At 38.8% G+C, this 26,040-nt stretch overlaps 1 protein-coding gene across 1 annotated transcript in view; it reads right to left on the minus strand.

Moving 5' to 3' along the window:
- The window catches only part of CTPS2 (CTP synthase 2), a 74,390-nt gene that overhangs the window by 14,245 nt on the left and 34,105 nt on the right, over positions 1–26,040 (minus strand). Inside the window, exons 13-15 of the mRNA XM_059817073.1 lie at positions 4,882–4,978; positions 2,739–2,794; positions 1,534–1,630 (exon numbers count right to left, since the gene is read on the minus strand). Coding sequence (XP_059673056.1) covers positions 1,534–1,630; positions 2,739–2,794; positions 4,882–4,978 — 250 coding nt within the window. The remainder of the gene's footprint in view (positions 1–1,533; positions 1,631–2,738; positions 2,795–4,881; positions 4,979–26,040) is intronic.

Below are 26,040 nucleotides of genomic sequence, written 5' to 3' on the forward strand. Positions count from 1 at the left end.
ATAGGATGATAATGTATTCTTATGATAAATTTATGTTTCTCTGCATGGAGTTTATCTTAACCAATGGCAATTAGGAGCCATATAAGAAAAGAGAAAAAAAATCTTGTAAGGTATCCTGCATCTTCAAGGGCCTGATACTCATCTAGCCAATAGTGACTTAACAGCACAGAGTTAACCAAAGAATCAAGCAAAATCAAAGGGATTGCTTCTAAGAGCTACCCTGTGTAGCATTGAACAAACATATGCAGTGTAGCTCCTTTTTATTTCACAACCTTTTAGAAAAAACATCAAGTTTTACTTGGTAAAGTAGTCCAAATCTACCAGATTTCCACAGTATCAAACTCTCATTTATCTGAATCACTTCTGTGAAAGAAAGGAGCTTGCTTTCTATCTGATTTTCATACTTTTTTCTATGATTCTAAACAGAGGGTAACCAAAGAAGACACAAACTGATTGGAAGGCACCCTGGGAGGTTTCTAGTCCCACCTCCTGCTCAAAGCAGGGTCAACTTCAAAGTTAAATCAGATTGCTGACAGCTTTGTCTCGTCAAGTTTTGAAGGTGTCTATCTGCGAGGATGGAGATTTCACAGCCTCTCTAGGTAATATATTCCAATGATGTTTCATACTTTGGCTATATTGCATGTATACATATTTCATATACTCAAGCAAACTGAACATATATTAGTTATTGGGACCTGACTAAGAATATTTGAGGGTGCTTAGGGAGCAGGCCAATGTCATCATGAAGCTGGTTTTTATCTTTAAAAGCCCAAGGCAATCATGAGACGTCCCTGATGACTGGAAAAAGGCAGTCACCATGCCCTTCTTCAATAAAGACAAAAAGAAGGATCCAAGGAACTACAGGACAGTCAGCCTAACCTCAGTTTATTGGCAAGATTATGAAACAAATCCTCCTCCAAGGCATTTCCAGACACATGAAGGACAGGAAGACAGTTGGGCACAACAAGCTTGGGAACAATCAGTCTTTGGATGCAGGGATTATGCTGACTTTAGCAAGGCTTTTGATATCATTTCCTAGCATCCAGGCTGGGAGCTATGGACTATGGGTAAACTACAAAGCGTGTTAAAAAATGGCTGGACTGCTGGGTTCAAAGAGTAGTGCTGAGTGGTTTGATGTCCAACCAATAGCATACTTGGAGATACTCAGACAACCTGATCTATATTTGAAGGTAGCCCTGTGTTGAAGCAGAGGGTTGGGCTAGATGACCTCCCAAATCACTCTACGATTCTACATAGCCAAATCCCACTGAGCTAGAATTATGACCTTCTGGAAAAGGAGCATGTCTCTCCCTGATAATCAAATACATGCACAATCCTTGAGAAATGCAAGACTTCTCCTAACATCCTCTGAATCTTCACCCATTGTAATACACAGGTGAAGTCAGCAGTATGCCCCAGCATGATCTTGGCTGTTATGACAGCTAAATATTGTGCCTACATGGCATTTAACAACCTATAGTTTACATGGTTTTAACAGATGCAGAAAGTACTACAGACAAGGAAGACACTCACTCTCCAGTTCAATAATTTCCATTCTGTTCCCTTCTGTATCATGGCCAACAAATTTCAAACCTTTCTCTTCGAAGCAGTGAGTCAATTCTGGGTTCACCTGAAATATTGAAAATAATAATTGTAGTTCTATTTATTTCTTCATTTAACAAACAGTAGTAGTTAATTGTAATGTTTTTAGTATGCATACAAGAATGAAAAGAATTGAGAAAAGAGTTGGGAACTTTTGCTTTCTTGTTTTAACAACTCTGGTATAAATTTGTAAAAGTGGGCATATTTATTTAATACGAGATGAATCAGTAATTTTAAAACTTACTACATAGCATTCAAAAGATTAAAGCCAGGGTCCCTTCTGCTTACTGTCCTCCTGATTCTGAGCAGCTTGCATTCCTCATTTTTTAAACGGCCCACTACAGTAGGCGTAAAGACTGACCTCCTCTTTTAACACCGCATTTCAGTGGTTATGACACAAACCGTGGTTCAGCTCCTTCAAACTGAGGAGCTCTGCAGTGAGCTGTTTAATTTCCTTGGTGATGTTCTGACCACTCTAGTTAATATTCAGACTCTGAGCACCTTTACCCACCAGTACAAGAAAGAGTTTGACAAAATGTTGCGAGTCCATAGGAGGTCCAACCAGGATGTCTAAGGGGCTGGACCACATGCAACATAGGAGGAGAGATTGGATGAGCTGAATTTGTTCAGCCTGGAGAACAGAGGCAAAGAGTGGATCTTGTTGATGACTTCAACTATCTAATGGGATGGTATAAAGAAGACTGAGACGGACTTTGCTCAGAGATGCACAGCACAAGACTGAGATATAAAAGACAAACTACCCAAGGAGATCTCCTATTAGATAGGAGGAAAAAAAGGAAAAAAAGGGTTCACAATGAAGCAGTTAAGTAATGGAACAGATTGTCAAATGATGTTGTGGAATCTCTCTCTTCAGAGAGATTCAAAACTAGATGGGACAAAATCCTGAGCAGCCTGATCTAATTCTGAAGTTGGGTCAGCTCCAAACAGGGAGTTGGACTAGAAGACTTACAGAGGTTCCTTTCAATCTAAATTATACTATCTAACCATTACTAAATTTTGGGTTATGGTCATGTAAGAAATCTCCCATTGGCTTTAAGGAGAATCACGCCTACCAAGAGAAACACAATTTGCTTAAGCTTTAGCTTTTGAGCATAAAGTACATTAGCAGTGCTTACCTCATATCGATGCCTGTGTCGCTCCTCTACAAACATTTCATCACCATAAAGTTTTCCTGAATATACAACAAGAAAGAAATGAATGTGTTGCTTTAATAGTTGTTACAACTATTTCTTGTAATTTAAACCTCAAAAAAATTTCATATGTAAAACATAACAGGACACTATTCATCTCACTCCAGCTTTCTGTTTTTCTCAGTGATGACTAGTTTCTTTTAATTTACTGTTACCTGAGTTTATTCAGGATTCATATTCAACATTCCTTGACCAGAAATAGCTTAGGTGGACTAGAGTCTGAAGGCCATGCTTAAATTAATTTAAATTGTAAAGCCCAAAATAAAATAAAAAATGTTTGAGTGAACAAGCAACATGAAATCCCTTCAGGGTTTTACAACAGTTGTACGCAAAAGGTGCAGTGAAGGAAGCCTTTTATAGTAGCATCTGTTCCATTTTAATAGATTATGCATGGCAGCTGGCATACTATCTCCGACGACAAACAGAGAATATTGTTTTTCTGTTTTCCTGACGTCATTACCCAAATACTCTTGCAGTCCTCTGAGCCTAATGTGGAACACTCTACATTCCAGAGCAACAAGGAGTAAGTTAGAGGTATGCAGTAAACGAGAATTTAATCATATCTCTCAGTCATGGCTCAAACTTTGCTCTCAATTTATCCTAGTATCATTAGGATTACTATCTCGCTTAGGGGTTGGTACAAGAACTAGACTGCCAAGATGATCTCTAAAAATTTTAGAGTGATAGTACTGCAATTATACAAAAAGTTGTATATGTGTTAATTTTAAGGAATCACCTTTTCAAACCATTACTCCCATCCAAGTTGTAAAGCATTAGAAACAGGAATCTGATTTCCTGAGTAAACTACCAGAGCTTTCTATGAATCTTTGATAAATATGGTCATCTAAACAACTCATAATACTGGTCAAGAGTTACAACAGACGTTAATTTTTATTTACTTTTCCAAGAAGCATTTAGGCCACAGAAAAACGTGTACATTGTGATATGCATATATATATATCTCACAGCTAGGCAAAGTATCACCCAGGTCAGTCAGATCACTAGCACAGGCATTCTCTAGAAAGGCAGATTTTTCATTAAATGTGCATATGTATTATACTTTGGTCTCACGATGAAGCAGATGTCATTTTTAAAAGCTCAGAAAGATACATTCCATAATTTTAACATATCTATATGTAGTAATAGCTCAGATCAATGTTGGGGGCAGGGCAATATAAGAAATATGCCCATATTTATCGATGGACAAGAAACCACCTTTTACACATTTTCAGCATCGCTTATATTACTACTGTATAATAGGCTGATTAATAGGAGACAAGTATTATTTCAATTTTAAAGTACATATAGATCAAATTTAATCATTTGTTCTATATTCTGGTTGCTTTTATTTTGGCTTTTGAAGCATCCTGTTATAGCAAATCATTTTCCTTTCCTACAACAAATAATTTGCTTTCCCAAAACAAGACTGTTTCCAGGGCTGGGCTAGGCCTAGGGCAGTGCTGGATCAGAGACTAGAGTTAAGCAGGGGCTGGCTATAATTAGGACACAAACTAGCAAACATTGTTAAGACAAGGTGAGGACTAAGACAGCAAGGCCAGATGACATTTAAGGCTGAGGTGTACTGGCAACTCTAGGGAATGACAAGCAATGCTCAGGTCTGGCAAGAGCATAAGGGGTAGGAGTTTCAGTTAGTTCTACCAAAAAGCTTCAGGGGTAGAACAAGAAGCCCTGGTTCACATGTCCTATCAACTTATAAAGAAAAAAAGGTAGAAAACACTCCGATCTTCCCAAGAAAATCATGAATTAAACTACCATAAAATGCATTTCAGTTATCTCAACAGTCTCCTCATTGTTTATTTAAAGCAGTGGACCCTAACTGACCTTTTCACTGGGACTTCCAGATGTCTCTCATTTCTTTCTTTACATTCTGATCCTAGGTAAATGTATACAGGAACAGGATCAGAGTAAATGAGCTCGGGGAAGCTGTCACCCAGCTGCTTGCTTGAGGTTGTAGTCTTTTAACAAAACGTGCTTTGGCATTTTTGCTTTGCCATGTTACAGAGTTCCTATCCAAAAGGCAAGTCATAAGAGCAGAAATGTAACTTACTTAAAATAGAATTCTGTGTTTTGAAAACAGTCCTCCTCTTCCCCAGTCTCATTGTTCCACCCATATCTCCAGGATTGTGTTCTGGCATGTCAATAACCTGTAGAGAAAAATTGTTTAAACACTGTTTCATCCAACAAAGACAAAAAATGCAACAATTGCATAACAGGCTGCATAGATATATAAATGGTAACATGATTTATTTTTCCTTCAAGCATTCCCAATTATGACTTCTCTCTGAGTTTCCTAATGCTTTGTTTTCAGTATTGGGACTGTAATAGACTGAGGATATTAACTAACTGGTGTGAAACTTTTCCATTTAATGTTAAGATCAACAAAAGCAATTTATTAATTCCCTAATTTAATTTTTTTGGGGTGGGAAAAAACCTTTTTTTTAAAAAAGATACCAAAATGTCAGCAATAGGATAGTTCTGCCAAAAGCTATTGTTGGTGCTACAAGTGTACATGGATTTTTAAAAACTGACACATTCATAGACAAAAAAAAATATCCACCAAGTGATAAAGACACCATCTCTGAAAAAGTGAGTCTGCGAACCACAGAGTGATAAAGGCTGAAAGATTATCCTGGGTAAGTATTACTGTATACTAGGCCCTTTCTTATACTGTTCTTTATACACAATGTTCTTTCTTACACTTACAAGCAGAAACAGCTGTCTTATGAAGGCAGCGGAAGTCCTCTTTTTTGTGAAGTGGGAAGAAGAGGAGGGCACAGAGCAGCAGAGTGAAGAGAAAAGAAGAGGGCACTTGTAACAGGACTATAATCTAATGTTGTAAAAGTGGAGTACTGAAAGAGGTGACTCCAACGTGTGTGTGCTAGTTCAGATTATATACGTAACTAATTTATCACAGGGAGAAAATGGAAAAACCTTCCCTGCTAATTCACCTTTACTAAAGGGTTTCTTAGATTGCCTAAGAATCCACAAAATACTGGGTTGCCTTGTATGAAGAATATGCTATTTAACATAACATTTAAAGAAGAGGATATATAAATACCGGTTTTTGAGAACCAAAGCAGATGGGTCAAATGGCTGCTACGTGGGTCATGTGGAATTCAGGATGGTGGGATTCAGGGGATGTGAGGAACAATAGCTTAGTGGAAGGAGTGCGTTTCGTTTTGCTCAGTTTGAAAAATCCTGCTGGGTCTCACAATCATGTTTAGAGGAAGTCTGTCTCAGAGAGGTAGAACAGTTCACAACTGTAGAAACACATAAGCTGAAACTATGATTTACATGCTTGTACTCGCATATACACAGTCAGTGAGGAATGTAATTGACAAAGAAAGGTTCTAAAAATACAAATATTCACACATCAGGGTTATCTGGAATTGGATTTTTATTAACCTTAATTTGCCCTCTGGGAGTAATGAAAACAATTTCTGATGATACACTTCATAAAGTGAAGTTATTCAATTTAGAAGAGATGGTGGAAAGTGCTTAGCCTTTGGCCTTGTGCCAATGCATTTCAGCTGTGCAATTATCTCTGTATAACCTTATACCTTCAAAATGCTATTTATAAGCTATGTACTCATTGTAAAATGTCATGAGCAGAAGTTGTGATCAAACAGTGCAATATTACAAATCCTTTAATTACCTCCCAAATCATGAAGGTGAGGACTATGCAGCACATTCAGCTAACAAAACCCCACAAACTAAAAAAAAATAATTAAAAAACTCATTCACTTAATCCTTATTACTTAAAAAAAGATGAGATTGTCTGCTTTTATTTTATTTCCTTCCATTTACTTTTACTTTTTTTCTAAAGTAGTGGCCACAAAACAACACAGGACATTAGAAGCGGTTAGAACGTATACAGCGAACTGTGTGTATATGTCAAACACTCTGACCCTCTGAAATCAAACACAAGTTTTCCGTGAGGTGTTATTTACTTGCCTATGCCCATACTACAGATAACCTTAGAGTTGTGCTTCTGACTCTTGTCAATGGAAATGAAGTGGTAACAAGCAGTTATGAAGTACTTCAAGTATATGCTTCTCTTCCAATTACAAAAATTTCACTTTAACAGCTTTTTAAATATTTGCAGTTGACAAGAAAAATGAGGGGGTTTGTTTGTGTTTTTTTAAGTTTGGAAGCTAAGGTAAAGATTAGAAATGCCTTCATTCTCAAAAGTGTATCAAGCACCTAAATACTGACCCCTAACCTCAGCTTGAGATTTTTCTTCCTAAAAATTTGGGGCGGGATGTTGTAGTCTAACTTTACCAACTGAATCATGGTAATACCCAGGTGTTTGGGGTTCCCCCCTCCCCCCCAGTTAATCTTGTCTTCTAAAAGGCCTGCTTCCTTGTCTCAACAGTTGCATTAGTGTGGTCAGGGCCACATATTCAGAAGAGGATTCAACCCTTAAAACTTTCACTAATGTCTGCTAAGTCTTAATTGAGGTGTCTTTTAAGAAACATTGCATGATACAACTGTTCAATCTTACTACTATCTGTGCCAGATTTTCTGCCAATATGACAGCTGCACTGAGCTTCAATATCAAGCAGCTTACTGTGTGTGTTCCTGTTTTGTTATTGATATGTGCGTTATAAACCAACTCTCCATCTTCCCCAAGACTTTTAGGTTTATGATAGTAGGAAAATAGTCAAGGCTTCAAATATTAATTTTTGTAGTCAGGTGAGGAAAGGGGCTACTTATGAAGTAATACCTCAGAGCTACTCTGACTCTGGATCTTCCTTTTTGATATGCTCTGTGGCTCTCATCAACTTCAGCAACTATCACAGCACAACCCTCAACATTTATATACTACATGAGCTTCTCTGCAACAAAGTCTGTGCAAGAAGCTTTCAAAAGCAAAGTGGCACTGCTGCCCTACAGGCCAAGGACAGTAATAAGCATCAGAAAAGCAACTCTCATTATGCAAAATTTTGCCATATTTTACAGAATGTATTTGATCAGATAAAAGACAAACCTTCAAGTGGTGGTTATTTTGAACAACTGTGCAACTGAATAGATTCTTCAAAGAGCTTATGCTTCCTACCACAGAATAAGTCAGCTCTTACTATGCATTAGTTCTCTGAAGAACAGAACAGCACAGAACAACAGGCACCACAAGCAACAAAAAAGCATCAGTAGGGAGGGTGCAAGAAAAGATAAGGCATTAATTAGGTCTTTCTTACCCAAATCTCTGAAAACTGCCAACACTACAGGGATTTTACAGAGATCATGTATTACACACCAGACAGCCAACGTGAAATAAATAATGAATCACTCTGGTACAACACAAAGCACATTCTAGATATAAAACAGTCTGATCAGTATTAAATCATGCTACTGATGAATAGTGACTTTAACTACCCATGAACTGCAATCTTCTTTCAGAAATATACTGCTTGGATAGTTTCATTGTTGTTAGGAAACATAAAAAAGCTAATGAGAAAACCTCTCAAGCCCGGACACTCAACATAGAGCAACCAAGGCCCTGAAAACACCTATCATTTTAGTAATCACCCCAGGACCATTAAGTTTTGTCTTTGTTTTGCCTCACGCCCTGCAATGCCATTTTGAAAAATACATCTAACCTTGGTTATCTTGGGGGCGGGGGGGGTTGTTGTTTGCATTTTGTTTGGGGGGTTGGGGTTTTTTTTTGGTGGGAGGCTTTTGGGGCGGAGGCAGGGCGGGAGGGGAGCATTACTTGACTTGAACAACTCATTGGTAAGTCAACTTTGGAAGTAGGTTTTTAGGTTTTTTGCCTACTCTGCCCTTGTCTGGTGAGCAAATGATTTGTCACTGCTGAAAGAAATTGCTATATATGTAAGCGCTGATCAAAGCATCAGGAGAACCCCCAACCCTAATGACTAATTGAACACTGAAAAGAGGCTCCAAGACACTCAGCCCACAAGAGATGTGCAGAGTGAAAGCTGACAGGAGGAGGGAATACAGTGACAGGTACTAATTAATATGAAACAAACCCAGCAACACAAACTGACAAGGACTCAACCCAAACTAGAGGAACCCATTCTTTCATGGACTCTTGCATCATTTCTCTGCAGGATTAGTCAGTACTTACTAGATTCGATCTGATCTGTTTCAATCACAAGTTCATCAGTAAACAGACCCAGCCACCCACAAATGGGATGTTTATACTAACATTTTAGAAACAATAGTACAAACTTTTTAAAGAAAAAATTGACAGATGCAACACTAAGAGTGGTACTGACAGCTTTCAACTTGGCAAGTAAACCAAAAAGACACTCTTCCCCTGTTCATTCAAAGCCAGGGATTTAACATTTTCAATTACTGAAAGAAGATGTAAGGATCACACATCTGCCAGAACGCCTTACTCCCTTGTCCTCTAAAGATATCACAGTTCCAAGCAAACCTCATCATTGCCCACCTTTCTAAAGCACTCAGCCCTCTAGAATGGAACTAGTTGCCATAAAGCCACTTGCAGATTTCAGACTACTCAGTGCTCTGTTACTCTGACTGGAGTAATGTTTGTTTTCAAAAAGACAACCACCATCACGTATAAGATCAAAGCAGAAATCATCAATAGCCGACTCATGCAGCTACCTAGTGATATGAGTAACCAGCCTGAAAAATCCTGTCCTCTACTCTCTTCACTAAACTACAGCACAGTATCCAAATATTCCAACAAGTATCAACTTAAATTTCTTAAACTCTTAAAATCCCATAGTATGTTACTGTCAACCATTTTCCAGTTTGAGCAATCCTCTTTTCCAGAGATTTGTTGTTTCCTATTTTAGAATTAAGTAATTGCCCTAGAGCATTTATTTCATTAAAGCATAAAAACTCTCTAAAAAGGATTCTGCCTGAATAAGCAGAAATTCTGGTACAGAATGTTTTGTAACATTTTCTTCAGAAAAAGTCATAAAGGGTGTAACTTCTTTTTCAAACAGTGCTTACTCACTCATAAGCATAGAGCAGTGAACTGACAAAGTTAATGGAGATGTTGATATGCAAAGCCCATATAGATATTGCTTAACAGCATTTTAGAACTCATTCTAGTTATTCCAACCACATGTCCCAGAGTCAGCTTAAAGACTTAATCAAGCAGAAATTTTCAGACTGTTAATGTTAGGAAAAGGAACAGGATAAGACAGTGCTGGCTATAGAAATACACCGGAGTGCCAGTCATATCATGCCAGGAAGTGCAGGATTTGCCACAGACTTGGATAACTAAAAGAAAGTGCAAGAGTGTTCACAGGCTTCAGAGTGGTCCAGCTTGCATTACGATTAATGACCAAATACGCACTAATTTAATTTCAGAAAGATCAACACGTCTGTAGCAAGGAGAAATCCTTCCCTTCCTACCACATACATCTATTAAAAAGATCAGAACTCTGTCACTGCCTTTGACAGGGACTTCTCCAATTGAAATTGCTAGTAGGTGAAATTTTGCCTTTATCAAATTCACTTAAATCCACATGAGATATATCAGAGGGAGGAAGGCATGAAGCAAGTCTATGTCTCTGAGCATTCTAAAGCAGAGGGAAGAACCCAGAGAAGAGACAGAGCCTGGTGCTCTCTTCATCAAACACCCTAGATGAGACAGGGATAATCAAAACACTTACAGCCCAAGATTGTAGTATGCTTGATGGTCTGACTCAGAGATTCAATTACATCTTACAGGCAACTGCCGTGGAAGACTCGGCCACAGACAAGCCCCCCCTAGCTAAGCTATGCAAAGTAGCCAAGGAGATGTGAGATTGTCCTTAGCAGGGACAAAGCACAGCACATGTTTTACACTCAAAACTGTCCACCGTATTCTGTACTTCCTCTACTCTGAGTTGTCACACATAAGCAAGCATCCATTCCACTTATTTCTCATTCATTAACAACACAGCATTAGTTAGGATCACTTCATTATCAGTTATCTCTGCCTTCAGCAAGCAAGGCAGAAGGAAAACTGCTTACTTCAAGGAAAGTAAGCAGGGAAATTGCTTACTTCACGTGCTCACTACTCCAGACCTTCACTGAGGAAAATTTCTGGTATCAGCTTCTAGGCAATGCTCAGTACCGTGACCTGCACTATCCTAGTATTTCTTGAAGAAATTCTGTTCATCTGCCATAAAAATCAATATCCTCATAGGGAATATGAGGAGAACTAGCAACTATTTTCCATCCCATTTCTCTAACGTAATCAGACCACTTCCAGACTTGCGAGTAAGAGAGATCGCCTAGATTCTAACCACTGATTGTTCCCACAGAACGGTGTCATCAATCATCCTGATATCCTGCCCATCTTCCAGATCTGCCCAGTGGTGATTTGGTACTTGATGATCAGAGATGCAGAAACTGAGTCATTTCTTTTAGAAAGGAAGTGAGTGGGCAGCAAGTAGAAAATTATAGATTGCCCTATTTTAATTTTTATTCTAGTCGGAAGGCACTTTTGTTGTGGTATAAAATTTTCCAGCTAACTTCAGAGCTGAGAAGAAATTCCTGGAAAGGTCCTGAATCAGTTGAAAGATTTCTTTTGAGTAATCTCTCTCAAATGCTAATCAGAACAGCAAGCCACAGCCATTTGTTTCTAATTATTTTTTGGAAGCCCTCTTCCTTTTTCAGGACTGCCAAGACAGGTGCAGAGGCATGTTTGCCACAATCATGTTGAAATTGTGTGTGCACATGCTAAAATAAAACAGTTGTTGCAAAGGAAATAAAACACATCTGTGGACTATTTCTTTTATTTATTGGAGGTGGAAAAGCATCATATTGAAAGGATAGCTATTTAAATAGAAAAAAAAAGGTAATGGTACAATATTGTACTTTGTTATTGAAAAAGACACTGGAAGTTTTCAAGTAAGAACTCTACTCCCAGAAGAAAGAAAGAAGTGCAAACGCTATCCAGAGCTTGAAATCCATGTCAGTTATAAGAGTACAAACCTAAACATATAGATATGTTTTGTGTTTTAACATCTGTTTTAAGAGAAATGGCTTTATTCTGTCCATGATTCAGCCCAATAAATCATTTTCACGTAGTCTGACAACACATGCTTGACTGAGACAAACTGCATGAAATTGTTAAAGATGATTTCACCAACTAGCTTTAGTTACTGTATATTTGATTAATATATCATTAAATTGAGGTTTTAAACTGAAGGAAAAAATATACTATCACATTGCTTGATACTGCCACAAGAAAATGCCTTATTTACAATTTGGAGTAAATGAATGAAACAAAATAAAGGATTCTCGCTCCATAAGGATTTCTGTGCTGCAGATATGTAGGAAGCAGCCCAGTACCACTCTTTCCAATTAGGATATCATGCTTCATATCATGCCCAAAGATCAGTGGCAGACCATGAGCTTTAATGGTTGATTGATCACCTTTCAAATTGGACATCAGAATTTAAAACCTGACATTTCTACATCAAAAGAGAATTCTCTACTGGCTCAGCTAAATAAGTATCTCTGATAGGTGAGCATTTTATGAAAGTCAGATGAATAGAAGGAAAAAGAATACACTTACTCAGAAAAAATTCCCTAATGCTTAACTCTTAACTTCTAAGAACAAAAACAACCATAATATGATCCAAGTTCCAAAGTAAAAGCAAAGTAGTGAAAAAATATCTTGAAATGTTTTAAAGACACTGCTGACCAAACGTTAAACTTCTACAAGGTTGTGTATCTTTGCAAAAAAAATCCCACTAAAGTTGTAGACAACTGCAGACAGCTGTGAAAGTAAATGTTACTCTACTCCCAGTGCCAAAATCCTGTGCCAATCTAATTCATTTAACAAGCAGCTCAGCTGAGACCACTCTGCAAAACCAAACAAAACAACCAGCTCATGCCAACCACTGTAACCTTTAATTGAAGCAATTTGTTCTGATGAGCAAGTCTATTTTCTTTTCAACTCTTCTTTTACACTTAAGCTGTAACTTTGTAGAAATGAAGACAGATGTAGATAATGAAGAAACGTAGATAATGAAGGCTAGACTAGTTCTCATACTAATTTACAGTATAGTCATGCTTCTTCCTACCTTCCACCCCCTTCTTCTTTTCTTTGTTTCTGTTTTTGCGTTTTGAAATGGCATCTCACAAAGGATCACAACCAAGAACAACACTGCAAGCTAAAGTAACTGGTTTTGGAAGGCAAGCAGGATCACTTCTACTGTTTAAACAGAGATTCATATCTACTACGTAGATATCTTGGAATATTTTATATGCATTTTTCTATTGCCCTCCTTCTCTCTTCCTCTTTGGAAGCTTCTGGTTTCATTTAACTCCTGTTTAAATGTCCTGCCAGTTCCCTCACCTCTACTGCCCAGTAACATCCTGTTCCCCATAACAAAAGCATACAAAATGAAAGTACCTCTAGAACTGAAGTTGACCACCCCATTACTTAGTGGTCCTCCCACTTAATTTACTAATTTGAGACATTCTAGTAATGATAATCTCATGGACTAATAGCAGAACAGACATACTATAACGGGATTTCTAGGCAGAAAGCCTCTGGCACAATCACTGTGATTTTAACTACTACTACTTGTCTTCCATGTCATGCCCAAGACAGTAAAAGTACTTTAGCTTATCTGGTATTTCATGTCTGTAACTTTTCCTAAATTACAGAGAACAATCTGAATGCTGGATATCTCACTAGTCATGTAGAATGGACATCTAGTCCTCTGGAAAGCTCTCCAATAATGGGATTTTCTTTCCCCAATGAGGTAAATAGCAGTAGTGGAGATCACTTCCATGAGTCGTTATCCTCCCTCCCACACATACATCATAACATTTCTCATTCCAGCTGGAGAACTGGAAGAACTAAAGCAAGTGCTGGATATCATACAATGGTAATCAAGGCATCGACTTTTCATTCTAGGATTTCCTAAGAACACTGTAAACTATATTAGAAAAAAAAAAAAAAGACGACAGCATAGGGAGATAATTACAATGATACAAATTTAACCAGTTAGATTGTCTTGCAAAAAAGTACCTCGGCATTTTCATTACTGTCTATCCAACAACAGTACACATCTCATCAGCTTCAGAAAACTGAAAGGAATGATATATATTAATATCATAGCAGAGACTAATTACCTTAATTACCTCTGCCAGCCACTTCAGGGATGCTTTGAATCACATGGTCTGTATTACATTTGATAGTTTCCTGCTTCCACTCAGAAAAGCTTCAGCTGGTCAAAGATGACCTTGTCTGGAAGAATCTTAATTCTGGTAAAAGATCTATGACCTACAATCCAAATCTTTTTTATTTGAAGTAGAAAACACGATGTCTTTCTCCTGAGCAGGATCCTTCCTGTCTCACTTTGTCTGTTCTGCCTCCTCCAAAAACCTGATAAACATCACTGTCTAGATCTTGATTTAATTCTGCACTCCCTGTGAGCCTCCCCCTAGCACATTAACCCTATCCCTCTCAACATCAAATGACAAGAATTCTTTGGAATTTGCTTTCCTTGTGTTTATACAGGTACCAGGGGTCAAGTTCAGACTGCGTTTAAAAAGAAAAGTGGCTTGACCAGTTGCATCCATGCCACCTACATCGGCAGAGCTCAAACGTGAATCACTTCCTCCCCCAACAAGGCACCAGTGAGCACTACTAGGATGCTCGTATTCAACTACAAGGTCCAGAGTTAACATGACAGTACAGACAGACCTGTGCAGTTCTTGTTTGCTAACAGATCATAAAACCAGAATTGCAAATCTACATTCTCATTTGTAGAGATGAATATGGTACACACTTTTAAATATAATCAGATAGGAAGAGATACGTACGAGGAAGTAAGAAGAAAGAAGCAGAGAGGACGTGTGAATGCATCTGGAGAACCATTAGCAAAAAGGCCAGAGAAGAGGAGAAAGGGATCTTCAGATCATTTAGCAACAAGACGGTGAAAGCCTATAGAAAATATTTTACCAATATTGTTTCTAAGAAAGTAACATCTATAGAATAATGTCACCTTTACACTACCACAAGTCAAGTAAGCATTTAATTAGCATGACATCAGATGAATACACCCAGCATAATTCAGACATCCTCTGTGAAAAGTGTGGGTGGCCGGGTACAGATCAATTCAAGAGATAATGCAGTGATCCACTCAAATGCTACAAAAGTTTACCAAGCAACCAGCAAGAGATATTGCCACATAGCAAAAGTTCTTGGCTGTGTCACCAACCGGCACAGTATCACACAACATGCAGCTAACACAGCAGCTAGCTCTCATACAAAGCAACACCGAACAGCTACAATCTCACAAAGGCAAAGTAATCAGTTATTTAATGGTGCCCATACAAAAATCATTTTTATCCTTCACCTGAACCTCTACTAGTTTGTGTCCAATGGCAGAATGAAGAGTCAGAGAGCATGAGAAATGATTTTTAGTTAAAAAGAACAGGTCTACAGTGAATCACTGTCAAATCCATTGCAAATGCAGTTCTGTTGTTCAGTGCCTAACTTCACAGTATGGAATATCTTATCATCACTTATAAGGCAAGGACGGGAGGCACATAAATACAGAATTAAGAAAACAGAAAACCTTATTTAATAAAAGAAAGTCTTCCTTTTGGGGGAACCTTTGTACTGTTCTTCTACCTCGCTTCCAACCGATAATTTGACAGGGAGGCAGAGTATTTATTAAAAATAAAACTTTGGCTAACAGTTTTTCTTTATTTTTAATTAAAATTACATAATTCAGAACATAATGAACAGACCAGTCACATATCATTAAATCCACCCTCCAATACAACCATGCAATTGATTTGAATCCCTCAGGTTTTTCTTGCCCATGCACTCTTAGGCACACGTTCAATTCCAGTTCTCACTCCTGGATGTCTGCAAGGCTGTTACGAAAAGAGTGGAAGTCCTCAGCTGCTGCACAGACCTTTTCTTTACAGGTATCAAGCCACTTTACAAAGGCAAGTGTGTTTCATTACCTCCATTTGGTATGAGAAAAATAAGGCAGATTAAGTGATTTGTTTAACCTAGCAGAACACCAGGACTTCTGTGACACCTAATCTTGCTCCTACACTTCATGAACAAGGCAGCTAACGATACAGAAACTCACACATTCCCAGGTGAGCTTCTAACAAGACCAGTGTCTTAATGTAACTTGGTCAGTTATCTAGGTAGGAGAAACTTCTATGGAAATGGCATTCATAATATTGGAGATGATTTCATGTTGTTTTCAACATATGAACTGCAGTATACAGGTAATCTATTTAATGTTTCCCAATTTATTTATTTTTTTAACACACAATTTCTGCAAGGTTATTTGCATGGGCAGTTTTTGGGGGCCAGGGGCAGGGAGGAGGTGTTTTGGAGGCATTATATTCAGCGATACAATCACGGTATTAAGGGATCTGGACAACCCCCTTCCACGTTTACTTTATTTCATTGATCAGTATTGCGTTCTTAACTTGCCAAACAGGACAGCTGTGAGGAACTAGTTTACCACAGTGCTTCTGAGTTAGCCCTTGTGTGGGGGAATCACCTCACACAACTTTGGCTGCATAACTTTCAGATAGATAATTTAAGGGAGCCACCTGAGTGCTCCTCTCTGTAGGGAGCAGAGCACATCCAGAGGCCAATACATTCCAGACAGAGAATCACACCAAAACATGTGGCAGCCTGAAATCCTCATCTAATCCATAAGGCAGGCAGTGCTGTTCTGCCCTAACACATGCAACCTGCTTGCAGAAAATGGTTTTGTGAACAGCCCTTCCATATCCACACTTTGTCAACATTATATGTACCACCCCTGGAGCATCTGTAGTTCATACTGAAGTGACACACTCTTCAAATACATTGTACCGTTACCAAGACAGACTTAGGCATACAGCCCTCCACAAAATAAATCTTTTCTGCTTGTTAAATCAGACACTGACAGATACTCACCTATGTCCATTTCATCCAGAAAATTGTTTTGTACATAGCATAAATTTCCCTATTTGATTTACTAGGTACACATAATTCCTTATGCAAGTACTGGAAAGGTCAAAGACTCTGAAAAAGTAACATGCAATTCTACTTAGAAAATTCCTTCCGATGAAGAAAACCTTAAGAAGGAAACAAGTGGGAGGCTATTAACAGGAAGAAGGCATCCTTCACAAAAACTAAACCTATGTCCAAATGAAGATAAAGAAACACAAATACTTTTAAGTTAAATGTATCAATATCAAATCATTATCCCCTCCAAAAATATTCAAGAAGCAACTTGTAAAAGGCATCAATAATTAAGAGTAAATTATTTTCATTCATTTTCATTTAAGGAGAAAAATTTGGCATGTAAAGCTAATCAATTATCAGGATTAAAAAAATAAAATAAAACTCATACTCAAAGAAGCTATGACCATGGCATAAAAAAAAATGACCATTTTGCTTGTGTGCACTGTCAAGGAGTTTGAAAAACATTCCCAAGCTAAAAAACCTTCTTCACAGGAGACTCTGATGCACCCATCTCAAACTGAAATGTTGAAAGAAGTGGTTACAAAACAAACAGACAAAATAGACAGTACGAAATCACTGGAAACGGATGGTAGTCACTCAATTTTGAAGCAACTGAAGGGTGAAATAGCTGATCTAGTAACTGTGCTGAATAACCTCTCATCAGCCTTGTCACCCAAAGGCTCTGAAGTGGCAAATGCTTCAAAGGAGATACAGAGACCTATAGTCTGAAACACCTGATGTCCATGCCAGGCAACCTATCAGAATGTTTAACAAAAATGTAGAAGTCGGTGGCACCTGGGCAGCTATAACAGGGTGGGACATTGTCAACAAGATTTTTGTAAAGGGAGGTTGTCTGTCTGTCACCTAGCTACTGAAGTTCTTCAGAAGAAAAGTACATGGATAAGTGAGATTTGGTTGATAATAAAGTCCACTTTGATTTCTAACAGACGTTAGAAAGGCATGTAAGGCATAACATCAAAGACTTACAGAAAACTAAACTTCTATGGGATTAACACACACAAAATACAGTTAAAAGATGAAGTACAAGGGTAGAAGAAAATGCAGTTTTTCCACAGTGACGAGAACTCACTAGTAGAGTCAAATAAGGCTCTAGGAATACTACATTCAACTTATTTGATAAAAAGAAAAAAAAAGAATGAACCGTAGAATCATAGAATCATTTAGGTTGAAAAAGACCTTTAAGATTATCAAGTCCAACCGTTAACCTGACACTGCTAAGTCCACCACTAAACCATGTCCCTAAGCACCTCATCCACACGTCTTTTAAATACCTCCAGGGATGGTAACTTCACCACCTCCCTGGGCAGCCTGTTCCAAAGTCTGACAACCCTTCCACAGTGAAGAAGTTTTTCCTAATTCCAGCCTGAACCTCCCCTGGTGCAACCTGAGGCCATTTTCTCTTGTCCTGTCACTAGTCACTTGGGAGAAGAGACCAACACCCACCTCTCTGCAACCTCCTTTCAGGTAGTTGTAAAGAGCGATAAGGTCTCCCCTCAGCCTCCTCTTCTGCAGACTAAACAATCTGAGTTCTCTCAACCGCTCCTCATAAGACTTGTGCTCCAGACCCCTCACCAGCTTCATCGCCCTTCTCTGGACACGCTCCAGCACCTCAGTGTCTTTCTTGTAGTGAGGGGCCCAAAACTGAACACAGGATTCGAGGTGCGGCCTCACCAGCGCCGAGTACAGGGGCACGATCACCTCCCTGCTCCTGCTGGCCACACCATTTCTGATACAGGCCAGGATGCTGTTGGCCTCCTTGGCCACCTGGGCACACTGCTGGCTCATATTCAGCCGGCTGTCAATCAATACACTCAGGTCCTTTTCCACCAGGCAGCTTTCCAGCCACTTGTCCCCAAGCCTGTAGTGGTGCATGGGGTTTTTGTGACCCAAGTCTTTCCTTTTAATTCATTATCTCAAGTAAAGGTCCTCCCAGTGCTACTTGTCACTGAAACTTCAGGATTTGCTAAGTTTGCAAGGATGTGGTTGAATGAAGACGAAATTAAATAAATTCACTGACAAAAGAATTTTTAGAAACTTTTTCAGTTGTTTTCTTAAGCACTGGCTCTCTCTAACGCCCCCGAGAAGATAGAGACGATTAAATGTGTCTTTTCACTTAAGTTCCAACTCAGAAAACACAGGTAAAAAGCAGTTGAGTGAGAAGGTGCTAATATAAATATATTCACCACATAGTGTTGCTAATGATACTGATTTTCAAAACCTGTAATTTATTTCGTGTTACAGAATTCATATAATTACTGTATACCATCACTTAAAATTCCACATTCACAGTGAGAGAAACAGCAAGACAACACAAACCTTGCAAGAACTCTAATTATCTCTAGTTAAAATGGATTATTTTGAGAAAGTGTAGAATATTTTTATTCCAAAAGACAAAAAAGTTTTGCACAAAGTCAATCTGTGCAAGAAAGCAATGGTTGCCAATCTGTGTTGTTTGCAGATCCAGCATGTCTGCTGTGATTTGTTAAAACTTATTTTTCAGTTTACAGATTGAGCAATACTGAGGCTTTGGTATTTTTGCCAGGCTCTCAGGCAACTGTTGGGCTTCCTTCTCATCAGTGAAGATCAGTGTTAACAGTTTCATGGCAAGTTATGTCTCTGATCCCTATGCAGGCTCTCTGCAATTAGCCAGGCCAAATGATAATCTCAATGGAAGCCACAGCTAATTAAACCTATATTATCTTTTAGCTGCAATGAAATAATCATCAAGTGTTTTTCTATATAAATTTTATTTTCAAATGTGTAATGCCAGATTCTTCACAGCTAGATTTTAAGGCTTTTTAATCCTAGGATGCAATGGACAATAGAAGGTGAGTGTGCAGAGGTGATGGGAAAAATCAACTTTAGTAATGTCTCAGAGGAAAACCAATGTTTCTCCTTTTTTGATGCTTTGGCAGTTCTGACATACAAAGGCCACATAGCATGCACAGGTATCTTGGAGTTACACAGGTCTGTGCCAAATTGATGCTAGCCTTAAGGCCGAGCTCCACATGGCACCTGGTGCACGCCCTTACAAGCTAAAGACACTTAAAACTTTCTTATAAAGTCCTCTCCACTCTTGGTTCTGAATCTGAAGTAACTTGTTAAAGCTGTAATTCGTTACAGCTTAGCTGTGAACTTCTGTATTACAGAAAAGAAAGAAAAGCAAAAAGCAAAGCCCTTCTGTGTTGAAGGCAAGACTAGTCACCAACCTAAAATAAATTAAACTGGCTCTAAGGTTGAATCTTAAATTCAACTTAATTGATAGTCAGTTTCCTCACTAGCACAACTGAGAAATGAGTTATGACTGACACGGATAGTTTATTAATCTCAGTTTATAACAAAATGCAAATCTACTTCTTTGAAGTTGTTTTACAGTTGTTTATAAACTGCTCATTTGATGCATTTGTGTAAATGGAGAAATTCCAAACTACTACTGCAGTTACTTACTGAATTTATTATAAATTGGCTTTGATTTAGTAATCACATTAAGTAATTAGAAAATCTGAAATTAAGCCAGGTACACAAGCACTATCCTTTCTTTACTACAGTTTTTGTTAAGTAGCAATAGGTTCATTACTTTCAATAGGCCACAATCACATATAAAATATTTAGACAACTGATTGCTCTATACTGTTACTTAGACAATGGCTGCTCTTCCCCTATGCCTGATCAGTTCCCTCTGATTTAATCTTTGGTTTTCCCTCATGTCCCGGAGTAACTCCTGACATGGTCAAAAGAAGGGGCGGTGGGAGGCAGAGAGCAGAGACTTCTCTAGCAGCCTTTTGCTTCCATTGTCCCAAATTCTCATGTATCAGCAAGAACTGAAACAAAGTTATTTATGATAATTTACTTAAAGAACATTTTGACAGTCTTCCTTTGGAAAGAATCTAGCAAATATCTATTATATCTACAAATCAACACATCAAAGTGCTAACAGATGAGGGATTTGTATGCCAAAGGTAAAGCCCTTACTTTGTAACATCATTTTTGTTATGTTTCACACTGAGAATTAAACATATCCCAGAATACCACTAATAATCTGATTTTACATGGCATAGCACACTTGCAGACTTCTGACTGAGAATTAGCAACTATTGGAGCTCAATCAGTGCATATAAGCACCACTTTCTCTGAATCTCAGAGAGAGCTCAAAGGTTCTTACCACCATGCTATTTATTTTTCTGCCTCCCCATTTTGTGCTGCTGAGTCTGACCAGGCCAGCAAGGGTGATCTAGTTGTTTTTACAGAGTGCTGAAGGTAAAGAAATTGATAGCAACCTCTGAATCTCTCTGTTCAAAGAAGCCTTGAAAAATGACCTCTGTTTCTTTCTCCCCAAGAGCACCTCTCATGGTTGCTGATGTTTTCCCCAAACTTACCTGTTCCTGGAGGAAAGCAGGTGGTCATTTCCTAGCACAAGCACCTTTACTCAATATTGTGGCAGTGTCTCAATAATTCCCTTCTACTTCAGCAGCAAGGCCAGCACAGCTGCAGCAGAGTCACAGTGACCGATAGGGTCATTGCAGCACAATTCTGATAATAGACGTCAGTGCCCAATTTCTAGGGGCTTGAGCATTGTAACTGTGTTGAGGGCCCACTGCCCCTACTCAGTGTACAAAGACATCCACACAAGAGCGCACACTGGCCCATGTGGTTAAAAATTCAGAATACTCATTCTCCCAGCTGCTGCTGCTGTTTAACGTAAAAGGCAAAATTGTTTTAGACAGAGAAGCCAGAACCTAGGATTCCCCATCTTACCCACATGCACACAAAGAAAATCAAGAGTATCCTATCACATCACCATACCATCTCAAGCTGCAGGCTTGCTTTAAAAGAAAGCGTCACTACCTGACATTGTATCAGGCCCCTTTCTATCAAATCATATTAAATAAATTCTAAGAATACATAATGGCTTAGGCCCTTCCAGGATCAAGACAACCATACGTGTCATTTCTGACTCACTAGTAGGATTGTGCTGGATTATTACATTGACAGACAATAGTCCTGGACTTGCATGAAAACAGATTATAGGTATTTCTAGGCAAGAATAAAGCTGGGCAAAGGGGTTTCTTACTAGTATTTTCACACTTTGGGATTTAGGCATCTCAGTACCAAGTAATTCCCACATTATGTCATTTATTAGGTGCACCTCTAGACCTCTTTTGAAGAGTCCATCAGGTGTGCATTGTCCAGAGCAGAACAGAATCGAGTTCTTTGAAAACAAACTACAGAACTCGATTCTCTCTCTCCTCATCAATTTCGTTTTCAGGATGAAGGGTTCTTAGATACAGCTGAAACATCTAGAGCATCCAGGCATCTCCAAGGTCAGGGGACAGCTGAAAGAAGATTTAATCTCACCTGGGAAATAACAAACTTGGTAGTGCCCCTTATACAGCATTACCTTACTTATACTTACTTTGCCCTACCTGAAACTCAGCAAAATGTCACTCCTCCATAAATCCATATGTGCCTTGCTGGAATAGAGATTTATGTACTCTTGAGCACTCTTAAGAACTTCAAAAATCAAATCTGAGTTTAGGAAGGAACAAAAAGTTTTAGGAATTTAGCAATTACACTAACTGTAAATTTCAGCTATGGCAGTAATGACCTTATTGCACTGCTGCATGAGCCAAGGTTCAGAAAGTGGAAGGATAAACCCTCTTCTTGAAATACATTCTCCCTCAAAACTGTCTCGTATAACATCGAATATCTACATCACAGGGAGTTTCAGCAATATAATAGTTTGTCTGCCAGATTTGCACATATGACAGCAAAAGCTGACACATACAGCTACAATGAATAACACATCACCCATTTAAAGCTGACTACAAACAACGCATCATATTAAATCGTTCACTCTTGTAGCAGCCGCACCCAATCCTGTTTAGGAAGACACCTTTAACGTCTCATTAGGTATATGTCATAGTATATAACAAGGAAGGGCCTGGAAGAAACTCTTGTCAGGATAACCCATATAGTTCAAGTTTAATTTGTTAGATGAGACAACCCTTTTACACATCACTACTGGAGGTTTTACAAACAATGGCAATTTTAACATACGGAATGCATCACCTGTGACACATAAAGGATTTTACAACCCATCCTCAATTTCCATCTAACAGTTCCATACCTCAAAGCAATGCCAGGTTCTCTACAATGGCTGTAATGCAGTTTGCTGAACTTCTCACCCATAATTATTTGATTTTTTCAGAAAATTTGTTAACTGGGTGTTCCTTCTCTCTGTCTGTTCTTTGTCTCCTCCTAGCCTGACAGTAAGAACCCATGGCACTGTCAACATTGAAAAGTTCTGCCACAACTTCCCTATTTGCACTAGAGAGTTAGTTCCCACATCTGCCAACATACACCTTGAAAAAAGTCCCATGTAGTAGACTGTATCCCAACTTTTTGCAGATGGTGCAAGAATATTTGAAGATGACTGCAGCTGCAGGACTGATTCTCTGCAGAACTCACCAAAGCCCTTATAGCCAAAATGAACACACATCGTGGTAGCAGCAGACATCTGCATTTCCATGTCTTTCCTTTTATTATTTGCAAATTATCTACATTACAACTATTTAAAAAAATTTATTCCTACTGATCTATTATTGTACGTATCCCATATTTAACTTCAGATGCAGCATGGGGATTGGTATTTTACAACAGGCATAGACACATGTACGTTCTTTATACTAGCATTAGTTCTATACAAACATTGCTCTTTATACTAGCATTAGTTCTATACAAACATTGCTTTGCTTCTTTACTCAATAAGAAATCAATCTTATTTGACACCTGTGCAAGATTTCTTTGCAAATCAGATAAGGAATCGTATGTTCCACAGAGTCCCTAATCCATCCCAACTCACTTAAACTGTCCCATCACCTTTCTCCATTTCCTTTCCAGAAAGTAACCAAAGTTAACAAAGGGCTTTGATCTAGTGACTGATGTCTGGAAGCTAGAGATGCTGCACAAGCAGTATACAAGTAGAAGTAAGTGAATACTAAGCACAAAACCACCTCCTGCTCTTTCTTTCCAAATGCACAACATCCACAAATATATATTCTCAATTACAGCCAACTTCACCTTGATAGTAGACATTTCTATACTGTAGTCAGGCTGTAACATAAGCCTCACAGAGATTCCTCAACTAGCTTTAAAGTAGTTGGGCTCACATACAAGTAACAGTGGTGCTGCTACAATAAAATACACCAAAGAAGGTGGAAAAATACTGGAGGGTTAGGGCGTTAACCCATCAGCAGAGAATTAAACAGGATGACAGAGATAGTTGCTGCCCTCAGGTGACAGCCCCACCCCTGTGGAAGGTGCTCTGTGTCAATGAATTGGGTTGGTTGTAGACCAACCCAATTGTATAGTCCAGCACGCTAAAGGTAAAAAAGGAGCACAGATTTACATACCATTCAGCCATCAATGGTGGCAGGAAGGATGTGACAGGGCAAAAGACATAGCATCTGAGTTACCTTCCCACTTAATCTATCACTGAATGTGCATGAAGACCATGTGACCATGATGCTATAAGCTTCACCACTCCTACCATGGCGCCCAAACTTCAGTCATCCCTGCAGCTTGTATTCTCCAATGTGATTGGAATTGCTTGCTCCAGATACGCCAGCAAACCAGTTTACTAGGGCAATACTCAGCAATAGCCAATTTTGAGTGAGTACTGAATCTGCAGACACCATCACTGAAAGAAAATGACACTTAAACATCACAGGGACATGTGTGTGATGTGCATCCCTAAACAGACTTACAATACATCATCAACTTAGTTCTTTTTTTGCTAATGGCTTTGTATCTAAGCTACAATAAAAATGTCAATTTCAAAAGGATACGGTGCTTACTAACGTGATTTCTCTAGCCCAGGGCAAACCTAATTGAATTATGTCATAAACTGCAGGAACGATATGTATTCATACATCTAAGAAAGAGCAGCAAAGCACTGTAACCAAATCCGTGCTGTTGCTTCTACACTGGGAGTCAGCTTGCACAGACATCAAAGCTTGATACCAGGTGCTGTTCTTCAGCGTAGATAAATGCTGCTGTCTGCTAGTCACACATCATCTAATAGTGGAAACAGTAATATATTATCTTCCCCTGCTTTTTTTTGAATTCTTGGTCAGTGACCAGAATTCCTTACCCCTGGATATCATTCTGCCATTGCTGGGTTGTGCTGGATAAACTGTACCTATTTCAGAATAGCACTTGTGTCTCACAAAGGGGTCTTCTAGCAAAGACAGTGTACTGGGGCCTGTCAAACTGAGTTCTGTTGCTGATTCCGACACCGAGTTCAGAGATGCCACACAAATCATTGGAGGAAGGCGCTGCAGTCTAAATGAGAGAGAAGAGGACAAAGAGTTGGGAGATCAAACTACAAATCCCAACTCTGCCACTCTCTCATTCAGATAGCCTCTTATAGTTTACAGTACCTTGTGAATAAAGCTGATCTGAGGAGACCAGATTCATCCCCAGATTTGGCATGCAACTCTTGAGCAGGTCACCTAAATTTCCAGACATTGGTCTCTCACTTCCATGGGAAGATGTTTCAGTAAAACTGGTAATGCTATTTTGCAATTAGGTGGTGCTCTTTAATGAACCCTTAACAAATCAACAAGGCTAATGTACTGAATTCCTTGAGTTGTGATCCCTCGAAATGCAATTCTTCTTCCATACTACTAAACATCTTACTACTACATCTTCAAGACAGGGAGGTGCCTTTGGTACAAGTAAACACAAGTCATTTGAATACTTGAAAAAAAGTTTTGCAAATACTGTAATGTCAACAATACACATCAGGCACACCAGCTTCCTGACACTGCTTCCAAATGGGATAAAGCAGTAAGTGTGGTGAGGCTACTGCAGGCAGGAGCTGGAGACAAGGACAATTAGAAGATGGGGAGCAAAAGCCTTAGCAGATCACCTGGTCATGCACTACTACTAAAATTTCACCATCTACCAAAGGTGGTAAACAGGATGGAAGGAGAAAGAGACAGATGTCTGTTTTTCATTTTGTTTGCAGAAAGAAGAGGAAGAGAAAAGGACTTATGATTATCTTATTGTCATGAACAACCATAGAGTTCATGCCCCAGTTTGGAGTATGGGACTTGCCCTGACCCATATACAATACATTCTAGACCAGGACTCCCAGACTTGCTTGCACTGCTACCACCATCTACCGTAGCAGCAGTAGAGGTTCTGCTAGTGATGACAGCAGCAGCTCCTGACTTTTTGTTG

The sequence above is a fragment of the Gavia stellata genome, chromosome 1, assembly GCF_030936135.1.
Source record: "Gavia stellata isolate bGavSte3 chromosome 1, bGavSte3.hap2, whole genome shotgun sequence".
Taxonomy (NCBI): Eukaryota; Metazoa; Chordata; class Aves; order Gaviiformes; family Gaviidae; genus Gavia; species Gavia stellata.